General features: G+C 45.5%; 1 protein-coding gene across 3 annotated transcripts in view; it reads right to left on the bottom strand.

Moving 5' to 3' along the window:
- Window positions 1-24158, bottom strand: part of GRIP2 (glutamate receptor interacting protein 2) — a 218783-nt gene that overhangs the window by 101699 nt on the left and 92926 nt on the right. Inside the window, exon 1 of one of the 3 annotated variants that reach the window (XM_072347251.1) lies at window positions 4153-4275. The exons of the other annotated variants lie outside the window; for them this stretch is intronic. Within the exon in view, the coding sequence (XP_072203352.1) occupies window positions 4153-4207 (55 nt within the window). The 5' untranslated portion in view covers window positions 4208-4275. Of the gene's footprint in view, window positions 1-4152; window positions 4276-24158 lie in introns of those variants that run through there. 3 annotated transcript variants of the gene reach the window in all.

Below are 24158 nucleotides of genomic sequence, written 5' to 3'. Positions count from 1 at the left end.
TTTTTTTCCGATATTTGCAGGCTCCTGCCTGGCTCGCCAAATGTATTGGTTTTAAATGTACAGATGGAAACAAAATGTACAGAAGGTATATAAGTGAATGAGTAAAGGGAAAACTCACCAACGGTGGTGCCTTGACTGAAGCAGCTGAGGCAGTCCTCCCTGGTGAGCGATCTCCAAGAGATACTGCTCCAGTGGGAGTCAGCCCTTAAATGAGGTCTCAGAGGGGATGGAGTCAAGCTCCACCCCTTCCGGGAGCACAGCTACATCACTCTCACCTGTGCTCCCACAGCTGACCCCATACTTGCCTCAGCTGATTAATCAGAGGTTCAGGCTGTGATTACCAATCTCCCATACAGAGACCAATATCTTCTCTGCCATTGGAGCCTGGAAAAAGATGAGGGATGAGCTGAAGCTGAAGGAACCACACCGTGCTCAGAGCAGGTGGCAGTCACCTGGGATGCTGTGACACCAGGCTGAAAAATGGGCTTCATTAAGAGGCATAAATAAAACATGCCTGATCATGAGTTATTCATGAATTATAGAAAGGGCTGAAATGTAGCTACACTGACAGAAGAGGAATCACGGTCTTCCCCAGTGTGGTGGCTTGGGTTCAGGGAGCTTTCCTATGCTCACCGCTGCCAGGCTTTCCTGGCTGCAGAGAAAGAGCCCATCAATATTCACTGTAGCAGCCTCTGAGATATCTTCTGCTGTGGAAAGTGCAGATGAGGATAAACCCTAGCAGGCAGTGACCACCCTGAAGAACGGGTGGCCAAGCAAGGGTACAACTGAGCATTCAGCCTTAGCTCAACCTCTGCACCATGGCTGCATTTTGGACAGAAGCCTGACTTCTTCTTAACCTGCTTTGGCAGCGGGATTGGACTCTATGATCTCTGGAGGTCCCTTCCAACCCCTACAATTCTGTGATTCTCTGTGCACTGACTGTGCATCATCTAAATGAAAACTGCTTTGTTTTTTACCAGGTACTCCAGGTCTGGAGGATAAATGCACTAATTATGATTGCTACCTGCTCCAGGAATGGATGCTCTATAGGACCCTCCAGTCTCAACACTGGGCTGTACAGTGCTCTGGACTTAGTACTGCTCCACAAGTTGGAAACAGTATTTGCACACTGGCCCATTTTTCACCTCCTCCCAGTTTTTCTGTTCCATTTCAACAGGAGATCCAAACAATTTCAGTAAATCTTGTGGTGACAAAAACCCAACTGCTGAAATGCTCTATGAAGCACAGCCAGGATGCTTTATGACACTGTACCGCTACATGGCAAACACACCAGCACAGCGTGCAAGCTTGTTCCCAGATCCTGGGACTGATTTCCATGAAACTACTCACAGCAAAATCGTGCAAATAAAACCTAACATTCTTTTATGCTCAACAGGACATCATAACTCCAGCCCAAAGAACAAGTCAGGACGCCTAAAGGCACAAATATGGTGTCTTTGAAAAAATCTGGATCTCAGTATAGCTGATTTTATTGCAAGTCTCACATTGTTAGACAGTTTTCTGAACACGTTCTTCTTGTTTGTTCATTGGGTTAAGGGTTGGGTGTTCTTTGCTTACCTATTCTCACAGTTTGCACTCAAGCGCACGAGAAAAGAAAGTAAAAGGATGCATCTGATCCAAACTGAAAAGAATAAAGGGTAGTAAACATGCCCTGGTGATGCTCAGAAGGCTGAAAAGCCCAGAGGTAAGTAAAAGGGAAACAGAACATCTATTTCCTTTCACAAATTTGGATTTCACAATTTTGGTAAGTTCCAAACGACAGCTTTTGACACAATAACAGCAGAATGACTTTTACTACTCTACTATCATTCACACCACACACTGGGAGGAATCAGAGTGGACAAAAATAAACATTTTAAGCTCAAGCACCTCAAACCTCCCCCTTTTTTTTTTCAATGCAGCAGCAGATCCAGGCCTCCGAGTGCTTCTGCAGAGCCCCTGCCTCAGCTGGAGGCTTGAGGGAGCAGCCAGCGCTCGTTTAAATTGCTCTACTTTACTAATTTTTGGCCAACGCATGTATGTGGTTAATGATTTAGAATCTCCACTACTTCTGTTTATTTATTTATAAAACATCGTTGATTTGCTGCAGTAATTGGGGACTATCAGGGAAACCGGCCTCAAATCTCCAAACAGCCCAATTTGAGCTGGCATGGCCACATACAAACTGCAGCAGCGGGATGCACGGTGGTGACACGGTTATGGGGAGAATGACCCTTCCAGCAGATATTTCCTTCATGGCATCCCTGGCACTTGCTCATATTATTTGGCTTTTCCAATGGGAAATCCCACTAGTACTGAGGAAAGTTGAATCTTTGTACAGGACAAGGGGCTGTTCCCTGGGGGCTGCTGGCAGCTCCCACAGGGGATAAAGGGGCCCTGAAGGATTTGGGGGCCCTGTGGCAGGGAGGCACTGCCTGTGGGATTAACTGAGCATCCGTCGTGCCAGGAACAGCTCAAGGGCTCAGCAAGAGAAGGAAAGCAGGAATCCAAGAGGACTGACAGCAAAAATTTCTCTCTGAAGTGAGGGGATTAGCTGGGGAGGAGCAAGCAGAGCTCCAGGCAGGGTAAGGAAATGCAGCTGGAGGAAAGCTTGCCTAAGATGTGCCTGTGAGAAGAGCTCAGCCAGGGCCCCTTCTGAGAGGATGAGAAAACTTAAAGCTATACAAACCTAATGGCAGCTGACAGCTGAGATTCCAACACGTGTCACACTGTGATCGCAGCTAAGCAGAGGGGCAGTCCCCCAGCAGGCAGCGCCATGTGCTCTGGGGACATGGGGTCACCTTGGTGCCCGGACAGGAGGACAGACAGACAGACATTTGGGCTGGGACATCTGCCACTCCCTTTTATACATCACTCTGCAGACCCTTTGCTCTATCTTCCCTCTTCTCTTAGAAACAAAGGTAGCAGGGCTTTTCAGTACCAAGGAAAAAATTTGCTAGGATGTAGCAGATAGCCAGGAGTTTAGAGCCAGGAGATGGGAAATGCAGCAGGGTTCATTACTTGCTAGCACAGCTCACACCAGCTCCCATCCTTGCTTGCTCCCCAGGCATCATGGGCTCATTCTGGTGGCAGCAGTGCTTAATGTTTAGTTCTTCTCCATCTTCTGAGAATGTTCTTTAAACATCAGCTGTTCCACAATGTACACGACAAGTGTACAACGTCTCTCTCTGGCTGTTCATTTCAAAGCTCTAGTCCCAGCAGCCAGTTTCTGCTCAGTTTAATCCTTGATCAAAGCAGTACAACTCAGTACTGGATTAGTGATTCTCTTACTTAAATCTGTCACTAAGATATGCAGGCAATATAAGGCAATTCTAAACAGTAGAACCAAAGCCAATGCAACTTCATCAGGTAGACCAAAGAGAACACTCTTTTAAGCTTCATTACAATCTCTATACTTCCAGTGTTCTGCGGGCAGAAATGAACTTACTTTTCCTATGTCTCAACTCAGAACAGTCTTTCCTAACTTCCCTGGAAAGCTGCTCAGCAACCAACCTCAACAGGTTCAGTAACCACAAACTGGAGAAGGATGAGGAGTCACAGTCCAGCATGAGGAACTCCTCTGTTTCTCAGTGCACACAATACTGCAGGGTTGTGAGCTGAGTAACTGTCCTGCCTCAGATTAACTTACGCTGAGATATACTTAACACATTGCTGCTTCTCACTTCCCAAATCATCCTGAACTCAGTTTTCAGCCCAGGCACTACCCCATTATCCTCCCCTTCTTCTCATCCCTCCAACCCGTTCCCCTGCTGGAAGGAGTGAGGGGGACAGACACCAGATGGCCAGGCAGCACCACAAGACCAGCTCATGCCCCAGTGCCTCCCCCAGCACAGCCCCAGCTCCAGCAGGAGAGAAACCTTGCAAGACTCTGCATGTACCTAAATCTGCTTCACTGCAGTAACAACCATGGCAGGTGGATAGACTAAAAATCCTAAAAGTTGGTCAAATACCTCTGAAAAACATACAGCATGCAAGAAAGTAAAATAATCTTATTGCCCCCAGACCCTGCCAACACATACATAAACAGAGCCACAGAGTTTTTCCCTCCTGTCCAGCAAAGGAAAAACAAGCATGCTGGTGGGTCCCCTCCAAGTCCCTGCTACAGGCAGGAGCTCTCTGCTCTCACCATACCTTTATTCCTCCGTCTCACCACCCCAAGCCGGCACTTGAGCGAAACAGCAAACATCTTCCGACCGCAGCCGCCAGCTCCCGCTCACATGGCTCTAATGCTGCTTCTCCCCCCGCACCTCTGCCTGGCTCTGCGAGGGGCTGCCGGCTCTAAATTAATTTATGATTACTGTGAAATGGAGTCGTGCTTTATGGAGTTGCAGAGGGACTGAGAGGGAAGGGTATGGGAGGAGGACAGCAAAGCAGTGCTAGAGGGGATGCGGACCCTTTCCAACAGGAGTTTTGGTGTGGGGCTGCTTTGTCTTGTTATCTTGTCTAGATCAATAAAATCACCAATTAATGTATATAAATCTATCTCCAGCCTCCTGCTGGGAAGCAGGCACTGCATTAACATATTCATTTGCAAAGTAACGTTGCTCCCTAGCACATACGGGGGTATGCTTGCACTTCACAAAGTTAATCCAGAGCTTATCAGAACAGAGGGCACAAAAGCCCTGAATTTTATGAGACCAGCTCATCACAAACCCAGCCCCGGTACATGTGCTGAGTCTTTAGCACGAGTTGTGCAAAATAAACTCTTCTGCAAAAGAGTGATGATGTATTGGCACAGACTGTACAGGGAGGTGGTGGAGTTGTTTTCCCTGCAGGTGTTCAAGAACCATAGAGATGTGGCAGTGAGGGTCAGTGGGCATGGTGGGGTGTATTGATGGTTGGACTTCATGATCTTCATGCTCTCTTTCCAACCTTAACAATTATATGACTCTATAAAGAACTTTTTGTGTCTGTAGAAGACAGCGACAACATCCCATAGGACTGAGAGTAAAGCAGTCCTGGGGATACACAGAGCACTAGGGAACTCCAGCTCCCCAGACAGCACGCCTGACACATCCTGATTCTCACCTCCTCCTTGCAGAACTGGGACAACAAATGTTACTAGAATCACAGAGTATCCTGAGTTGGAAGCAACCCACAAGGATCATCAAATCCAACTCCTGGTTCCACATAGGACCACCCAAAAATCAGACCATACATCTGAGCATTGTCCAGATGCTTTTCATCTGCTTTCAGACCCAACTGACACCAGGAGTAGTTTGCAGACTTTGTATGGTCTCACCCAATGCTTTTTAGCAGCCAAAGAAGGAAAATATTCCAATCATTTTTCCTGGGGACTGACACTATGGTTGAAGTGGTTCTTCTTAGTACCATCCCAAAGTGCCTTATGAAGCTTATGGGGAAACTCTGAGTGCACAGAAGAAATCCCCACCACCAAACCAATGCCCAGGGGTTAAAAGGTTGCCCACAAAAGATGGACACTTGGGATCTGACTGACACAAAGTCTCAGATTGCCTTCTCTAGCAAACATTTCTGCTGATCTCACAGAAGGCTTCAGAAATCAGAACATCATTTCAGGATGAAACCTGAGATGGCCAACGTGGTACCAACGCGGAGCCAAAGGAAAGCCTAACGTACACCGACCTAGAAAGCTTTCTGGCAAGCAGAGGGCTGAGAGCTGCTCTGAACACAGGCGGCACAGCACAAACGGCAGTCCCAGAGGAGCTAAGGCTGCATTTCAAATTCAAGAATTCCAATTACAGCCCTCTAAACTCAATAAGCCCTCAGTGCTTCAGAGATCAATCTTTATGTAACAGTGCCAGAGATTTCCTTCTCGACTCGATCCTGTTTTCTTTAAAATAAAGAGTTGAAAGCATTGACAGGTGTGTACATATATATATTAAGTATAGATAAATTTAGATGTAATGTACGTATTTAATGCCTCGTACAGAAGATGAAATGCCTGAGCACATCTGAAGTGTGTGAGAAACAGGCTGCTATTGGTACCCAGCCCACAGACATTGCTGAGCTGGGAATCAGGGGCTGATGTTGGGGTGAGGGATGGGGCCAGGTGGCAGGGCTGACCTTCCTGTACTGCCTCAGCTGTAGGAGCCCGAAGCAGCTGATCTCTTCCCTCCTCCTCTTGCCCCATCTTTTATCTCAGAGGACTGGACACTGCACCAGGGGTTGTACTCACTGGTGTGTTTCCTGCCACAATGCACAGTCCCGGACACATCCCTGCAGCACATTTCTCCTTCCTAATTTCTGCTTCCCTGTCCAGGTGCGGATACCCTTTCCTCCACCATCCCCCCTCTTCCTGCAAAGAAGAAGCTTGTACCCAACATTTCAGCCACGCAGTATGAGTTTGGCTGAGAAAAAAAGACCTTAAGCTTTGCTGGTACTATTTAACAGCCAGAAAGCCTAGAAATATGGGTGTTACTGGGTTATGTACATCCACACTGTGCCCTAAATGTCCTGGTTTTTGAGACAGAGAGCTGATCCCTAGCTTCCTACCCACAGCTACTTGCTCTTTTTTTAAGTTCCTCTTCTTTCTCTCACCTCTGCTGAGAAGATGAGTCTCTAATTCCTTTTGCATGAGATGTAGCAGAGGAACTTACATGGCTTGTTCAACCAAAATGCAGAGCTTCAGGTGGGATATCAGGAAACATCTCAGAAGGAACAGGGAGGCACTGGTACAGGCTGCCCAGGGAGTGATGGAGTCACCTGGAGTCATTCAAGAACCATAGAGATGTGGCCCTGAGGGATGTGGTCAGTGGGCAACATTGGCGGTAGGTGGGTGGTTGGATGATGATGTTAGGGGTCTTTTCCAACCTTAATGATTCTATGAAAATATTATTTGACACCAGACTGTACCTGCTGTAACAATGTCAAATTGCCAATCAACAAATAAGACCAGAGGAGAAGTGCTGTTCCTTCCCCTCTCTGGGTTCATCACTGGAATTTAAGCACATTTGGATACAAACCATTAAGGTCTGGTATTCCGTCCTCTGAGAGATGCAGAGAACTTAACCAGCCAGGGGAATTGCCTGGATGTCCCAAGACAATTGGCTTAACCTCAAAGGAAATTCCTGTCACAAACAAAGCACAGCTGTTTTTCTTCAATACTGAAACAAACATATTTTCAGCTCTCCTGAACATAAATCCAGCCCTTGTTTCAGCTAAGGAAATGGCTGTAGGGACACTGGTCACCAGAAGTACACAATGGAAGGAGTGAGAAATGCAGCAATTAAAGTTAGAGGATAAAAGAGCATTTGTATAATGGGAAATCTATTAGCATTTTTCAAGGCTGGTATTTGAAGTGGCTCTGCCAAGCCTCAGAATCCATTGCAAATAATGCCAGAGGTTAATGAAAACTGATATAAACCGAGCATCACAAAAATAAAGCAAAATGCAGTGTGATTAATGAATATACAGGATTCAGAATATACGTGTATGCTTCCATGAATATCTGGTAATGATTAGACTTTTTTTATAAAGGCAAATTGTGGAGGAATAGAAGGGAAGAAAACAGTCCTCTATTCATGTAAACATTCAGAAATACCTATCAGAACAAAATTAAAGGAGCAGTAACTATTCTGAGTAGAACTTACTTGAAATTAGTTCATTCCTTCCTAGAAGTTGCCGTACAGTTTGTTCCCTTCCTCTGCAGTAATAATGCAAAGCCCTGTGTGTCTAATCCATAGCCCGAAAATTACACATTGTACTCAGGGTTTTAAAAGGCAGCACGTCTCTTGCAAACAGGTGCAGTTATGGATGAACACATTACCATTACAAATACCAATACCGCTGCTGTTGGGAATTTCTTCATGTTATTTTCATCTCCTCTTCACTAGTTTGAAGGATGTTCTGAGTTCATTTTATACAGGCATCGATTCTTTATGACTATGTGTACTATCAGTGGGAAGGCCAGTACAACTGAGGGTTTTCTTTTTCTTTACCTTAGATATTTGCACAGTGTCTGCAAAAATGTATAAAAAAGACATTACCAGTACCAGGCTAACAGCCATTTTATCATCACTACAGATCAGAATGGGTTGAACTGCTTCACCAGTGTACACCTTTCATTAGAAAAGAAAGGAAAATAAAGTTCACTGCGATGGCCGTGCTCAAGAAACAACACATGAGTAACTCCTAATTGGAGTGATTTCAGGTCTCGACAGAAAAAGGTACGAAGCAACCAACCTGTGCTCTTTTAATACAGCACTTTGTTACCTTTGGTAATCAGATTTTGTTGTATGACTGTCCAGAAAAAAGAACATGTAGAAAGCCATGCAACGATAGACCAAAGATCTCTCTCAAAAATATGAATTCAGTAATGCACATGGAGATAAGCCACCACAATTAGCGGACAACAGATCTCCCCAAAAGAGTATGGGAGCTCTTTGAGAGAGGCAGAATCAAACAGCATTGGCCAAACATGGCATTAAAGCACTTGGAGACGAGCAGTCTGTCAGATAAGCAAGCTGGATCAATGCGGAAACAGCAAATTCAATGCAGTAACATCTTGAACCAAACTCGGGATGAGTCAATCTATCACAATCAGATATTCCACGGACTCCTGGAGATGACTGGGCTGCACGTTAGGAATGTGGGATGTTAGGCTGGGGGTTCAGACTGAGAGCTCAGCAAGGCTGAACTCCTTGCATGCTCACTGTGCCCGTAGCAAAGGCTGGGGTAGACGCCTTGACACACTGACACCTGTGCTGCTTTAATTGATGATCCTTAATGAGTGAGCCCAGTGACAGCATGAACAACGAATGGTCTCATTGAAACTATGCTCGATTAGTAGACAATCCCCAAAAGGAAATGGTCTAAATTATGCTGTACAACTACATCGCCTGGCCCTAATTAGCGAGGCTGCAGCCTTCTCTTGCATGATGCCACAGCCTCCAATCGAGCAACAACAGGGGGTAAGTTTGATCTGGCACCATTAGGTTTAATTACCCTGACAGAAACTTAGGAAAGTGACAGTCTGTCATGAAACAGATTTCAGCTAAATAGACAAACAGGTTTTAGTCATTAACCTTCACCCTCGGGGTTCTGAAAGCCTTTTTTCTTTTCTGTATCCGCGGGTGAATTCTCTGACACATCCTCTGAATATCTCGTGCAACTTCTTACAAATCCAGCAGCTCCACAGAAGGTCCCATGATAGGAATTGAACAGCTCACTTCCAGCTACATGCAGCCATTCCCCTGAATTAGAACTTCCCCAGCCCCATCCAGCTGCCCAGCACAAGGCCCATTGGATGCAATGGCATCCAATGCCCCAATCTCATCAGCATTTCAAAAGTAACACTCGCGAAGACTGCACGCCAACCCAAATCACTGTGATACTTGTGATTTGGATAAACTGGGACTAGAATACAGTGAAGGTGATTGTAAAGACAAGGGAAGGCTAAAGGTGGTGGCTGTGCGTGGCTTCCCAGTTGTCCTCTCCATAACTCCTACCCCACTATGACAGGAAGGCTGAATGCATACAATTTTATGGGCACTTTTCAGCAATTCAAGTGGGAGAATGACACTTGGATTATGTTCCAAAGCAAAGATAAAGGCCCATTTAAATATTCACATCTCTGTTCTTTTTTTTTTTTAAGCTTCTAACTGGAGCCCTATCAATATTACTTAGCCATCTCCTCCCACTATCATCAATTTATCAGCTGACAAGAAGTTTCCAACAACTCATCTGTAAAATTATTCCATTGTTTTTTGCTGGAAGTGCTTCAGCTGTGATGCTGCAGTCTTATCAGCATCCACAGCAAGCCAAAAACCCAGGTCCTGGATGCTTAGTGTCTGCACAACACCAGAGCATAAGAGCAGGTACCCACTTGGAAATGCTACAGCAGTAGCAGTAAATAGCAGCTATTTAATTGCAAGAGAAAACTGCAGAGACTTGAAAATTGGGTTAGGGTTGCTGTGTTATCCCAGACAGCAGTGAACAAAGTGGTGCTGCCTATTTCCCCTGGTAAGAAACGTGGCCTTGCAGGTGGAACACCACTGCCCAGATTGATCCAAAGCCTATATTATATTTTTCCTGAAAACGCTGAAACCATTCTCTAGTAATTAAATGGCACAGTATGTTTGCTCAATCTGCAAATCCATGGACAAGGCATCAGTCTTTCCAAGGAGACCGCTGAGTCTCCTGAAGCAAGAAATTAAAATAGTCTTATCTCCGTGCACTGCACCGCTTGCTCTGACTGCCAATTGAGTCAGGAGAACGAAAGCCTCTTGCAGACGTGGGCTGCAGATGCCAGCATAGACGGGGTCACACTGAGCCTTCATGTATGTTCTCCCAACAGCTTTCTCACCGTACATTACATTGCTGCTGTGCTAATGAAGTAATTAGTTAGTAACAGCCTGAGACAAGTTAGCATGCCAAAGGGCAGAAGTCATTTCCTTTTAAGCAGGTTCTCATTACCCCGCTTAAGTGCCAGCTGCAGTCTTTTAACTGAGTGCTGTGAGGAGATAATACACAAATGCAGCCGTTACTTACAGAACACCATCACTCCTCCCTGCCCAAGAAGGATGCCAGGAAAGCTCTGCGGTGACTGCAGTGTGCAGCCTAGCTTTGGAATTATAAACTGCACCACTTCAAGCGTGTTATATTGGGAAATGTTAAATTATCGTGCAGAATCCGTACCGTTCCTGCCAGGAAACATAGGTAGCACGTTTTGCTGTGGTCTTATTCAGATTACTAGAGATACATTGGTGAAGTTTTTGGCCTGCGTTTTTACAGGACATCAAATTAAATTATCTTTGTCCACCATCAAACCTAATGACTGCATTCAGCGTGGCATATAACTGCCATTACCTTCTTTTCTGCAAAACAGCCACATCAGTTTACCCTGGAAGAAAACTTGCTCATCGGTGGTATGCCCAGTATTGCACTGGGAACCAACAGTAGAGTAGGGAATTGAGCCCAGCCCTAATTTAATACATACATCCATCTGAAACCTCATCAGTAACTTTTCCTGCTTTAAGCATTTTTCCACTCACATAAGGCCTGATTTTCTTACCCCGTTCAACAGGAGGTGCAGATTTGCCAGCCTACAGTTATCAGACCCAGAGCCACGCTGCTGCAAGGTGACCCAACGCTCGCTCTTTCAAAATTGACAGCACCCGTAATCAACTACCGACTTGTTTGTAAATGCTTAAATCATAGTAATTACCATCATGATGGCATAATTAAAAATTGATGTAATCTCACTGACAGGTGGTATTTTGAAAAGCTCTTACCATCAATTTAATACTTTCCACTAAAGGGTGGATACCTCGCTTTTGCCATCCAAGGGATGCTTCAAGAACTTCAGCTTCCACGTCAGCAGTCTTCAGGCCTCATTTATTATCCCTACTGCTGAAGTACCTGTCACCCCAAAACCCCCACATCTCTCTCACCCAGGAATTGCTATGCACATTTCTATAATCAGCAACGTCAAACTCAATCCCAGCCCATTGCAAAGGCCACGGTTTCACTACATGAGCATTCACATACATGCTCTTGAAGAAAAAGGCCATCTGTCTCATTGCACATTTTTACTCTTCTCCACTTCCTGAGCATATCTTAGAGGTGACCGCGATAGAAGGAGTGGATTGACCGGACTATATCAGTCCTCTAAAAGCACAAACCTGCAGCTGTGATTTAGCCTCTCCAGCACTCCGCATTACATGAAAGGTGAGCAAGAGACACCCAGAAATTTATGGGAAGCTTAATGATGTGCGAGTGTATTTATCAGGGCAAGATTACAGAGATTTAAGGAACTCATCTGCTTTTTCTTTTTGCAAATATTAGCCTTCAGCAAAGACATGAAAACATTTGTCTTTATTCCAAAGAGGATATTAACAGCTAATTAATTTCTAGCACCAAACAGTCCAGATGAAGAAGGGTTTAATTGCTGAAAATGTTGAAACAGAGTATTTTCACAGCGCAAGTTGTTTGGCTACAGCAGCTTGATTCTGTTTGATCAAAAGCTTTCTCTGTACAATAGCCCTTGCTGGAAGGTAGATATCCCACAAATGGACATGAGCTTTCAGTCACCTTTGAACCCCCACTGTTTGCCAGCAATCCGCTTTCCATAGTGCAGGACATGCAAGTGGGGTGCCCAGGTGAAGCTACAAATAATGCAGTTCTGCAACCCCAATAGCAAGGAGGGAGATGCTGGGGCTTTGAAAGGGCACCAGGCTCCACTTAGGAAACACAGCTTTCTCCTTCTACAGGTCACCACAGGGGAATATTAGAAAGGTGGGGAAAAGGCAGCTCCTTTTAGCTCAATAGACTGGTTTACACCTTGTGGTAAGAACTGCTAATAGTTGCTTCATTTACGGTGAGCACGCTACCATGCGGCATAGGCATACAGATTATTGAGGTCTCCAGCCTGCTCCCTTCTTTAGAATCCTTTGCCTTTAGCTACACGTGTCCCTGCCCAAGTGCTATTAACCCTGACTTCTTCATAGCCACAAGTGAGCCCCTGCTTTTGAACCCCTTTCCACCAGCACAATCCTGCTCCCACAATAGTGCATTCCTCAATGCTACATCCCAGCACAGGGGCAGGATCTGCAGCAGGTTACACCTCAGCTGCTCACAGCCCTCCAAGCACTATCCCTGGACAAATTTCAATATAAAAGCAGCAAGCATTTATTTAGAGGTTCCACAAGACACTATTTCAGCAACCACCACTTTTACTGAGCAACATCTCCACCCTTTGGGGTACATGGAGCTATTTAAACAGCTGCACTTGAAGAAGAGAAACATAGGAATGCAGAAATCTCTTCTTCCAGCATCTGAATTTATTGCTGGAAATGAAGTTATCAGCTCTGCGGTGATTTACTGCTGTACAACGAAACCCATGAGATATGAACAGAGGAGACAACCCTGCAGGACAATAAATTGCCACAAACCAAACTGTCGTCATGAAATACATAAAAACCTTGTGAAAGCAACCCCAAAGTTGGAAGTCAGAGGACCTTTTGGCAGCTGCTTTTCCACTGGCAGAGGTTGCAGGCAAAGGCAAGATGGTAGTTCCTGACCTCCTCCCACCCACAGCTAGAATGGGATGGGGGCTGGAACACCCCGTGGCTTCCCACAAGCTATCATCCATGGTACCCAGAGCTCAAATCCCTAAAGCCCAAAGGTTTCCAAATGTAGTCAAGATTTATCAGATCCAAAGGCACCTACAGCACCCAAACACTTTGGATGCCCCAGACACATAGCTCTATACTCTGATGTTGGTATAGTCCCACTGGTGACCAATGACCCATATGAAGGTGTTTGCTTTCACCCCAGGGTGGTCTGAGAGGAGCCCAGCAGCAACCATTTTGGTTCCTGATCTCCTTTGCTTGTCAGGGCCACGTCTCTGAGGGTCCTCACAACCCTCCAAGCCTGAGCTCTCCTGGACTTCAAAGCCACAAGAAATGCAGGAACAATGCTGGGCAGCTCAGCCAGTGGCCCCATGAGGATGGCTCTGTTTTAATTATGTGCCTGGGGGATTTCTTGTGGGAGGATGAAGCAACTACATCTGGCATCACTTAGCAATGCAACTGTGGGGATTTAACACATGATCTGAAAGGCTGAGCATTGAACCTTTGAATGAATTTATTTAAATTACAAGTTGAATAGCTCTATTTTTCTAAGTTTCTAATTTACATTGGTGGGATACTGGTACAGGCTGCCCAGAGAGGTAGTGGGTGTCCCCCATCCCTGGAGACACCCAAGGTCAGACTGCCCTAATCTGAACACCTGATGGTGCTGTAGGTGTTCCTGTTCATTGCATGGAGGTTGGACCAGATTGTCTTTAAAGATCCCTTCCAACTCAAACAATCCTATGATTCTATGAACATCAGAAGAAAAACTACCTCAGATCTTAGAGTGGTTGGAATAAAAATGAATAAATAAATAAAAATCACCTTCCGTATAGATTTAAATACCCCATAGCATTACTGGGGTGTGGATTTATATTCAGAGTCCTAGTACAGCACAAAGAAAGCGACTGTAGACCAGTTCCCCATCCCATACCAAATTTCACTTTCTCTTGAGGATAACGGGTGATTTTCCAAACAGCCCCTTTGGTGTATCTGCCTTTCTGTGCGGATGCCACAAAGCCAGGCAACTCAGCACTGCTTTGAAACAGTGGGAACAAAACAAAGAAATCCAGAGAGACTGTCCGTGGGGAAAGGCAAGGAGCCACAAGAAGATAAAACGAGAAGCAAAGAGGAATCCTTATGAAAATGCATGAGATGTGCAAAACTGACAGGCCAATTAAACAAGCCTAAATACGATCAGAGATTATCCCAAGCCACTGTCATGTCCTATTGTTCTCCACGTTCCCTTTGTCCCTCTCCCCAACATCCAAAGGAGCAGCTCAATGGCCGCCCTCCACTCCTGCTAGTCTCCCCAACCAGAGACAACTGCACAAATAGCAGCTCATGGCTCCTTGCTTTTATCTTGGTGCACGCTGCTTCCTTACCCGTCCTAGGCCAGCTGCTGACATTTCTGCAGAGTGCACACGACTGCTGAGAGCCTGCGGGGAGCAGAGGCTGCCTGATGCTTCTGCAAACACCGTGCTAATCTGTTTAAGATATTAGAATCCTATATGTGTGTTTTTAATAATAAAGGCAATATTTAGATGCTGCCAAGGTATCAGAGAGACAGCGGCACACACAGAAGAGCCACCTCCACCATATAAACAATGGAAAACGCTCCCTTATCTTTTCATAGCACTTAGGCCTCCAGGCTGCAAAATAAATGATTGCATTCATTTACATTTTATTGTGGAGATATAACTGGTTGAAATAACTGCCAGCAGAGAGCCCGACTGCAGGAATGCATTATTTTTCTCCCCATTTGCCTTAACAGATGTGTTTTTTTTCTGGCAATCCATCTCTATCACTGCTAGCGAGATGGCAGAAGGGGCATTAACCCACTGCCTATTTTGCATTTAAGTTTAAAAAAAAAAAAAGCCATCAGTTCAGCTTCTAGCAAAGCCTCTCACTAATGAGTCATAACAGAGAAGAGACTGTGAAAGGGGGTCTCCACCTGAGTCATATCCAGGCAGTAAAGCTGGCATATTTGCTTCCCATAAACCGACAAGCAACATACAGGACAGAAGCCAGCCCACTCAAGACATCCTCAGCTTAGCCAGTCACCCCTGCTTCCCTTACAGCCAATGGGGAGGAACAGGCTCTCTGGAGATCACACACCAGCTTGAGTTGGAGATGTCTGCTTTGGGCTGAGAAGCACCGGTTCCTCTCCCCTCTCTGCTATTTCTTTCCTTTCAGCTCAACTAAAAATGATGTGAGAAATATCACAAAAAGTTCAAGCAAAAATAATTGAACTGTATTTCAACTGAATAAATAGTGGCACAAACAAATCTCAGACTCTTGAACTACCTGACAAGGTTTAACAGGAGAAAGTCCAGGCAACTGGAAGCAGAATGAGTGAATAAAATCAGGTCAAATCAAGTCCTACTACAAGCAAGGATGACCTAGTCAAGGATGGATGTTCTATACCTGCTGTAGGTGACTGGAAAAAAGCAGAGAGACCTCAAAGAGACCACAGAAAAAGAAGATCTGATCCCACTGGGATAACAGTGAGCCCCATTAAATGATTTCTATGCTGGGTTGCTTTAGGACTGACCCATAATGCAGAGAAAAATGGCAAGGCACAATGGACTACAATTTCCTGATCGCTAAGATGCAATAAAAAAGGCAATACATTCAAAATCAAAAAGGGAGAGGAGCATGAGCTGTGCATGCCCCCTCACCCCAGTATTTGCTGGCTTTCTACCACTCACCCACATCATCTGAACTGCTCCTGCATTAGGGATTTAGAAGAAACCATTTTTCATGTAGAAGCTGAAGCAGACAGCAGAGATGTTACCAGGATGGACTACCATGGCACAGGCCTGGGTCTTGAGCTCAGAGGCCATGCCCAGCCCTGCCCCAACCTGTGCAGCTCTGGGCAAGCTCCCAAGTCCCCAGCTGCCAGCAAAGCCTTGCTGCCAAAGGGATGCTGCTGGAGCAGGGCCATAGGGCACTTCAGGGCAGCACTCATGAAAGCAACTCAGAAGAGCTAGGTGGATGGAAAAGAATGAGCCCATAAAACGTTCAAAAGCTGCAACACTACTATTGCAAACAAACTATCAAATGTGACAGTGAAATGAACAGTGACCTACATTCAGCATGAGCATAGCTTCCTCTCATGTAGTTTCATAAGCATTCTGTATCCCTTTGATGCTGGCAGTGTAGAACAAAGGAAGCACAGCCTGATGACCAAGGGCACAGCCCCTCACATTTTCCCTCTGCTGGGTCACTGCCATGCACAGACTTTAAGCACATCGGGGCCATGCCAGTGGGTACAGTAAATGCCCCTCTCTCAGTTCTGGGCTCCTCCTGTTTGGCTTTTGTACAGAGAGGCTAAATCCATAATAATTTTCAACGATACTGCAGCCACAGCACAGTTTACTTTGAACATAAGGATGGATATAACAGGACCTGGGTCCAGACCAGCTTTGGCTTTAGTACACTTTTGCAATCAAAAGCATCCCTCAGAGAAACAAACGTACCCATTCCCCACTGCTTTTCTATCACACAAATATACAAACACCCAGATTTAAATCAAAGCAAGACATGCCAAACGCAAACCTCACTGAACTGCAGACTTTCCCTGCACTTTTAGGAACACCATCCCACCAGAAGAAGACTCTTCACTGTCCCCACTCCGCAGCTGAACAAAACACCACCCACACAACCCACGGAAGGTTCCTGAAGGGTTCCCAACCATCCCAGCTCCCTGCCCTCACCACTTCTTCCAACAATATTTTTAAGCCTTTGAGAACTGTGACAGCCCTGGCTGGCTGTAGGAAGATCTCCTGTCACATCAGCGATGGATATTAAGCACAGGCATGCTATCTCCAGGCAAGCAGGAGCATCCCTGCTTCCTTACCACCGGTACAGAGGTGCAGGTGGCACAAACCACCTGGGTCACAGAGTTCCCGGCCTTCCCCTTCCTCCTCCACCCTCAGCTCCTCTCTCCATCTCCTCCTCCTCCTCGACGACTTCTTAATGATCTTCAACACCTTGCTGACTCGATTCATTTGGTCCCACAGCCACAGAGAGGGGCTGGGATTGCCGTGGCTGTGCCTCAGCAGCTCCCAGCAAAGCAGGGACAGGCAGAAAGCAGGCAGGTCACTGGGAGGCACAGAGCACTCTGCGAGCACACGAGCCTCTGTGTCAAAAGCTGCTTTCCACCCAAAGAGAGAGTTTTGGGTGCTGATGGGAGCAGAGGGGGGGGAAGGAGGGAGCAGGATTTCTTTTGCCTCTGTCCATCCAGAGCTCTTGCAGACAACAAGAGGAGGCATTTCTTATTCTGACGACTTGGGAAAGCTCATAACTCACAGGGGCAGCAGATCCTGTACAGGGCTTTCAATTTCTGCTTTTGACAATACATGCATTCTGGCAGATTTCAAATGCTCCTCAGGCGAGAGTCAGCATCAGCTCAGAAGCAGCAATGATTCTTCAAGGAAAAAAAAAAAAAGAAAAAGAATTCTGGCTTCATTTCAAAGATTAGAAATAGCTAACACAGACAGCAAATAATAGCTGCAACTAAGGGAGATGCTAAAAACCTGTATGATGTGCAGGAAAGAAACTCGGCCTTCCTGGATTTTAATAATGACTTGCATTTATCCATTCCCTTTCTGCAATTACTTTCTCACTGACACCTTCGCAGAACAGTAATTTCTCCAGTTTCCTACAGACACAGAGAGCGGCTCCATTTTGGCACAACAGCTGAATGAATCCCTGCAAACAGCCTCTCTGCCGGCTTTGAAAGTGAATCGGACTCTCTAAACGTTTGAAATAGTTCACAGTCATTAAATATTTTCAACAATCCTCTGGTGTTCTTATGCAGACTTTAGCAGGTGCCCATGGCACTTATACAGGCCCATAGCTGTTCTCAGATGCGTTCTTCTCTCCCTCATTTGGGTAGTAAGAACTTCCCAGAGCAATCTCCTGTCCACAGCGATGTCCAAAGATTGAGAGCTCAGAGTCCTGTGCACTGTTACTATGTCGGTATTGCAGACCAAATATCCATCTGCATTGCCTCCTGAAGGAATAAAGGGTCTCCCTTTCTGGGATTAATGGAATGGAGAGGTTCTCCAAACAACCACGTGTGGGGTGGGCACGGTTCTGCCAGGCAAAAGGACCAGGAGCCCACTAATGTACCTAAAACTCCTTAGAGCAATGCAATTAAGAAAAAGCCCTCCAGTAAACAGTATTAATGGATGTACAAATTAAATCGTCACGCACTTTAAAGCATTATAAATAGAGCCACTCCTCTCCCTGCTGAACAAGATGCAGCTCACACAGTACTATACCAGCCAGGTCACGGCCAGCCTTGCTCAGCCCTGAGCCCATGCACACATCCACAGCCACATCTGCACTGCTGCAGAGCACATCCCAGCAGTCAGCTTTGGTAGATACAGTCTTGTCTCCTCATTAAGCCCCAGGTTCCAATGAAACAGCCCCAAACAAGCAGCGCCCCATGAAACTGTGATGCTCCCACACATCCCTTGGGGGCAGAATTCTTCCACTTCCACTGCAGTCATTGTCCATGATTCCTGCTAACATGCATTTCCTCTACAAATGGGGGCACCCATCCTTATGCAATCATAGAATGGCCTAGGTTGGAGCAGACCTTAAAGACCATCTAGTTCCAACCCATCTGCCATGGGCAGGGCTGCCACACACACTAAATCAAGCTGCCCAGGATCCCAGCCAACCCAGCCTCAAATGCCTCCAGGGCAGGGGCAGGCTGTACCCCAGGTCCTGCTCCCCTCTGCGTAGTGAGAGAGGTGGCACAACTCAGTCCTATCCTTATCCAGATCTTATCTATCTCAGCCCCACTTCAGACTTGTTCCATTTCCTTTCCTGTGGAGGATGGCTGCAATTTTTCACATATTCCTCATCAGTGAGATTTATGAGTACAATTCCATTTTATTTTGATGGTTAATACTAGCACTAATGCTGCTGCCATGTCTACATAATTAATAATGAGACTAATAATGCCAAACAAATCTAAGAGTAACTTTATTGGCCTTCGATGTCATTAGTTAGAGCTGACATAACCAATTCAATTTGTCGTCCATACTGAGTCACCATTTCCACTTACTCATCTAAACTGGATTTGGGCTGTACAGAAGCCTGAATTCTGTGTTCAGTAAGCAATGCTACAAAGGTTGATCTGAGGGTGATGCTGTAATTAATATTCTGGAGAACTGCAGTAATACAGGAAAACAAGACTGCATTGAGCAACATGAAGAATTTTGCTGGGATGAGCTTTTGGGGGACAAAAGAGTCCTTATGCCACAACCTGCACGTGCCCCAGGTCCGCAGGCATTACTTGCGCTCAGGTCAACCCTCCCTGCTGCAGCATCATGCAGGACAAATGAAGAAGGAAAACTGTCTTTGGTGCAACTTCACTGTCTCCCTTAGCATTACAGCATCTACAGAGCTGCTGCTCCCTGCAGGTCCTGTTTTCACAATAAAGTAATCAGGAGATCTCTTAATAGCCTGCTTTGGAAAAGTTCTTTATGGGCAGCCTGATGGCTAATCCCACAGACTGCACTCATATTGCTTTCAAACTTTATTCTACAGTCAAGGCAGCAAGTTGTGCCTTTTTCACCTGAAGGTTGAAACCACTGCTTCCAAATGCAAAGTATTTAATTAAGGGCTGAAAATCATTCAGAGCCATTCAATAAGTATTGCCAGGACTGGAAACACTTTGGTTTGTGTTTGGGTAATCAGGTGCTCTTTCATGTTCTATTCCCACTTTTCTTCACCTTCAATTTTTCACAGATGAGCTCAAGTTTGAGCCAAGATTTGGGTGGAATTCAGGAAAGTTCAATAATAACAGTTTAATATCTCTACGTTAATCTAAACTTTTCCTTGCTTTTCCAATCACAGTCCTAGATCCGTAGCATAGCAGCCATTAAGTGTTTTCCAAAGCAAGCCACACATCTTTCAATTCGGTCTGGATATAGCAGTTTTATTTTTGTGCTAAATGACAGGGAACAGCATTAGCACAAGGGTCATTATGTGAGTCAGCAGCATGCAGCAGCTGCCTCTCACACAACAAGAGCAAGAACAGTCTCCTGCTCTGCCTCGGTCTGAGCAATACTCCTCTCTCCAAGTTCCTGCTCAATCCCACCCCTAGCAGCTGAGTTGTCCTACACACACACATATCCCAGTCATTCAGAGCTTTGCTCTTCCTGGTCCGGCATTCAAGGAAACAAAACATGCAGAGAAAGATGGTACTGCAAAGTACTTCTGATTGAAGGAGCTGAGTTACCTCATTGTCCTCTTAGAGGGTTAAGAAATGGAACAACATTCCTGAAGCATATTTCCTCTACCGCTTTCTGCAGCTCAAACCCAAACCTCAGAACCTCACTGTGATTTCAACTTTTTTGTTTGTCTGATTTTTACTCTCAGCCATCAACCTGCCTTTGCTTCCACACGAAAGCCACATGTCAGCAGGTTGGTTAAGGAAGGACATTTCCATGCCATGCTCTGTCTGTGCAGCCTATTTCATTCCCTTAAGCTCCTTGGGGGTCTCATTTGCAGATAGCCCAAGTAAAGCAGATAGCTCCACAAGCCTAAGGGTTTAGATAAGTACAAGTTATTACTGAGTCATGGCATGAATGACAGTGAAGTTCAGCATCTTGTCCCCAGACATTTAGGCTCACTCCCATAATCACTAGAGGTACACCCAGGTGGCACTGGGGCTCTTACTGAAAAAGACAATTCATGCATGGCAGCCCTGAATGAACGACAGTTCTTGCTAAAGAATTTAGTGATGGTAAAACCTCCCTGGATTCTATCAGGGTTACGTTTAGGCAGCAAGGTTTTTCCCCTGTGCCTCCAGAGAAGTGTTCACATTTCCATGCTATAACCAGGGCTTGAACTTTCCCAAAACATGTCAAGAGAAGAATGGGAATGAGGATACGGAGCACAGAGAGAAGGAATGACAAAAAAGGGCTTTCGTGATAAAATATATTCTGTTCCAAACCCCTGCATCCATCTAAAGAGAATCTGAAGAGCACCCTTGTTCTGATAAAGGACAAAGCTTTAAACAAAACAAAACAACACACACACAAAAACAGAAAGAATAAAGCCTGGGGCAGTTCAGGCTCATTATCACCAACAAACAGCCCCAAAAGGCATACTTGAAGGTTTTTCTGGCTGACTCAGCTGTCAAAACCTGCCATCCTAATCAAGGCTCTCAAGAGCATTTACACACAGTGAAGCTTCATCCAAGTCAACAGTCCAGCTCTCGGTATTTAAGCAGAACCACACTCACCGTAAAAAAACACCAGCTGCATCTTACTTAAGGAAAGACACGCAGGGTGAGTCAGGCTTACATATGGAAATACTGTTTCAAAAACTTAACTCGTGGTACATTGTTCTGGAAAAGAACTGGGAGGAGAAAGGGGGTAAGTGAAGAGAGTTAAAGACGTTTTCTTAAGCTTTGGTTGAAAGTAAAGATTAATTTACCAACTGGGAGAGCCTGAGGGAGAAGTAAAAAGGCACAAGGAACTGTACTTAAAATAGTCTTTTCTTTCCTGCATCTTTTGGGAAACAAACGCAGCACAACAATTTACCTGTTTGGCTTTTTGATTATTATCCCTGTTTTGAAGAAAAAATATCTAAGGTATTTTGAGCTTCTGGATGGCCAACAGACTTGTTTAAACAGCTTTAGACCTATAAAATGCTTTGCTGAAAGTTAACCTATGGGTTAGGTTGCAGGGAATGGCTGTGCTGATTCCAGCTGTGAGCCCTGCCAGCAGCAGTCCTAGGAGGCACAAGCAGGGATTCTTGAGCCCCACAGCTATTCCACTGCACCATGGCACGACATGCTTGTGCTACCAGCATGGCATTAATTCCTAGTGGAACAACAAGCCCAGCACATAATCGTGACAAAAAGCATTAATGGCCTTGCCTTTTTGCATGCCAAAGCAATCTTAATGCATATAACCACTGTGAGTGATCGACACAGCCATACAGAAGCAGAAAAAAAAAATAGTCCCCAGTCAAGTGAATATGGCTCCGTTATTCCAGAACTTCTGACAGCATCCCATTATGTCAGATTGCATTGGCTAAGGTCATATAATCCATCATAACTTGACTTAATGAGGCAATTAAAAACAAATGCATTTCATGGACAAACTACTTGCTGTACAGCCCTTCCCCGATTCCACTTGGCTTCACATTTTCTTAGGGGTGAAGAGTTTGAACCGAACTAAAGAGTTGTTTATTTAACTTCCCTTCAAGCACATGAAGCAGAAATCCAATCGGGTTGGTTTTAAAGCAATACTCTCCTCCTAACAGCAGCTTAACAGCTGCGTACCTGAGGAAGGATGAAACAGTTCCCAACAGACAAATACACACAAGAAAATAAAAGGCATTTTGATCCTTTGGAGATGCAGGGGGAGGGATAGGAGGAAGCAGCGGTAAGAGCAGAATGAGAGCAGAATGATTTTTAGGCTTTTTAAAAGGGCTGAAATAAAGCAGCAACCTCCAGAAGCATCACTTCAGGCTGGGACTGCAAACCCACATGGTTCCCCGAGACCACAGTGCATCTGCCAACCCAGGGCTCTGCCATTTCTGCCAGTACAGACGGTACAGGAGGCTGACAGCAATCTGAAGGATCCTCCTGCACTTGTACAGGAGGCATAGCTGCAGACCAGAGGGAATCTGGCTACTTGGAGAGAAAGAACCTCTCCCCCTCACACAACACCCCTGTGAGTCAGTACATCAGCAGGCAATTTATTTTTGCTGTAAAGCATGGGTTATTAGTCACCGCAAGAGACAAGGCGTCATGCTAGTTGGGCTGACCGCCTGGGATTTATTGTGCTTTTTCTCATTTAAAGGAAAAAAAAAGTCACCTCTGGCTCCTATTTCTCACTGGTGTTTGGCACACAATCCTTGCTGCCTGGGCCACTTGGAGATGCACAAGCAGCAGTGCAACTGCTCAGTATCAAAGAACATCAGAACTGCACGTCAGGCAATTACTAATGGAAGATTTAATTTGTAACTGAGCAGTTTCTGGATTTATCCATCACTTCAGTGGGGTGCTGAAGCAGCAGAGCATTCCGAGGCACACGTACCTCTAGCTGCTTCATTGGCTGTTTCTAGATTACCATATTGGGTTGGATATTAGGAAAAATTTCTTCTCAGAAAGCAGCGATGCACTGACACTGCTGCCCAGGGGGTGGGGGGGGGTCACTGTCCCTGGAGGCACCCAAGAAAAGGGGAGATGTGGCACTGAGGAACATGGTCAGAAGGCATGGGGGGGGGGGGGAGGGGGTTGATGATTGAACCTGATAATCCTAGAGGTCTTTCCCAACTTTAATAATTCTGTGATTGCTGGCAAGAGCTCACAGTGCCATCTGATTTCCTGGGCCATTCACTGGTATCATAGGTGACACCAACATGCTGCTCTTCTGGTGAAACTCAAGAGCAAAACTCACTGGCAGAATGTGCAGCTCCTCCCTCATTCTGAGCAGCATGAAAGGAGCAAACGTGTTCAGCAGCAAGAGCAACACAGATACAGACTCCAAGGAGAGCCATAGGCATGCAGTGTTCATGCATACACAACAGGGACAACAACTTTGCATAAGCAATGTCTATACATAGCCATAATGGATATCCACTCTGAAATATGAATCAGACCGTTTTTTGCAGATGCAGACCTGGAACAAACTGGTTTGCATTTGTAAAGCTGAAGCCTCTTCTAACATTTTCTGAGTTTGAGGCTGCCCAAGCAGCATCAAGAAGTTCGGTGCAAGGGGTTGCTTTGGCAAAAAATGCCCACAGAGGTGGAACACACCACTTCATCCCAAATAAAGGCCACTTGAAGGTAGGAGGAGCTGGATGTTTGCACAGGGCACTATGGATTTATGGGGATGTGTGTAAATTAGGCCACGGCAGTTGCACACACGGCAAGCAGGGACTATTAGCAGACCAGACTGTGGAAGAAATGAATTGCCCTCACAGCAGCGAGTTGCTGCATTTATTTTGCCCAAGAAAATAATAATAATAAAGAAAAAAATCCTACAGAACTTCAAATGAGGAAGAATCCCTGAGTCCTCAAATATCTTCACAGCTATTGAA

This window comes from Excalfactoria chinensis, chromosome 12 (assembly GCF_039878825.1).
Source record: "Excalfactoria chinensis isolate bCotChi1 chromosome 12, bCotChi1.hap2, whole genome shotgun sequence".
Classification (NCBI taxonomy): Eukaryota; Metazoa; Chordata; class Aves; order Galliformes; family Phasianidae; genus Excalfactoria; species Excalfactoria chinensis.
Note: the sequence above shows the minus strand (reverse complement) of the source record. Positions and strands in the feature narration are given on the sequence as shown.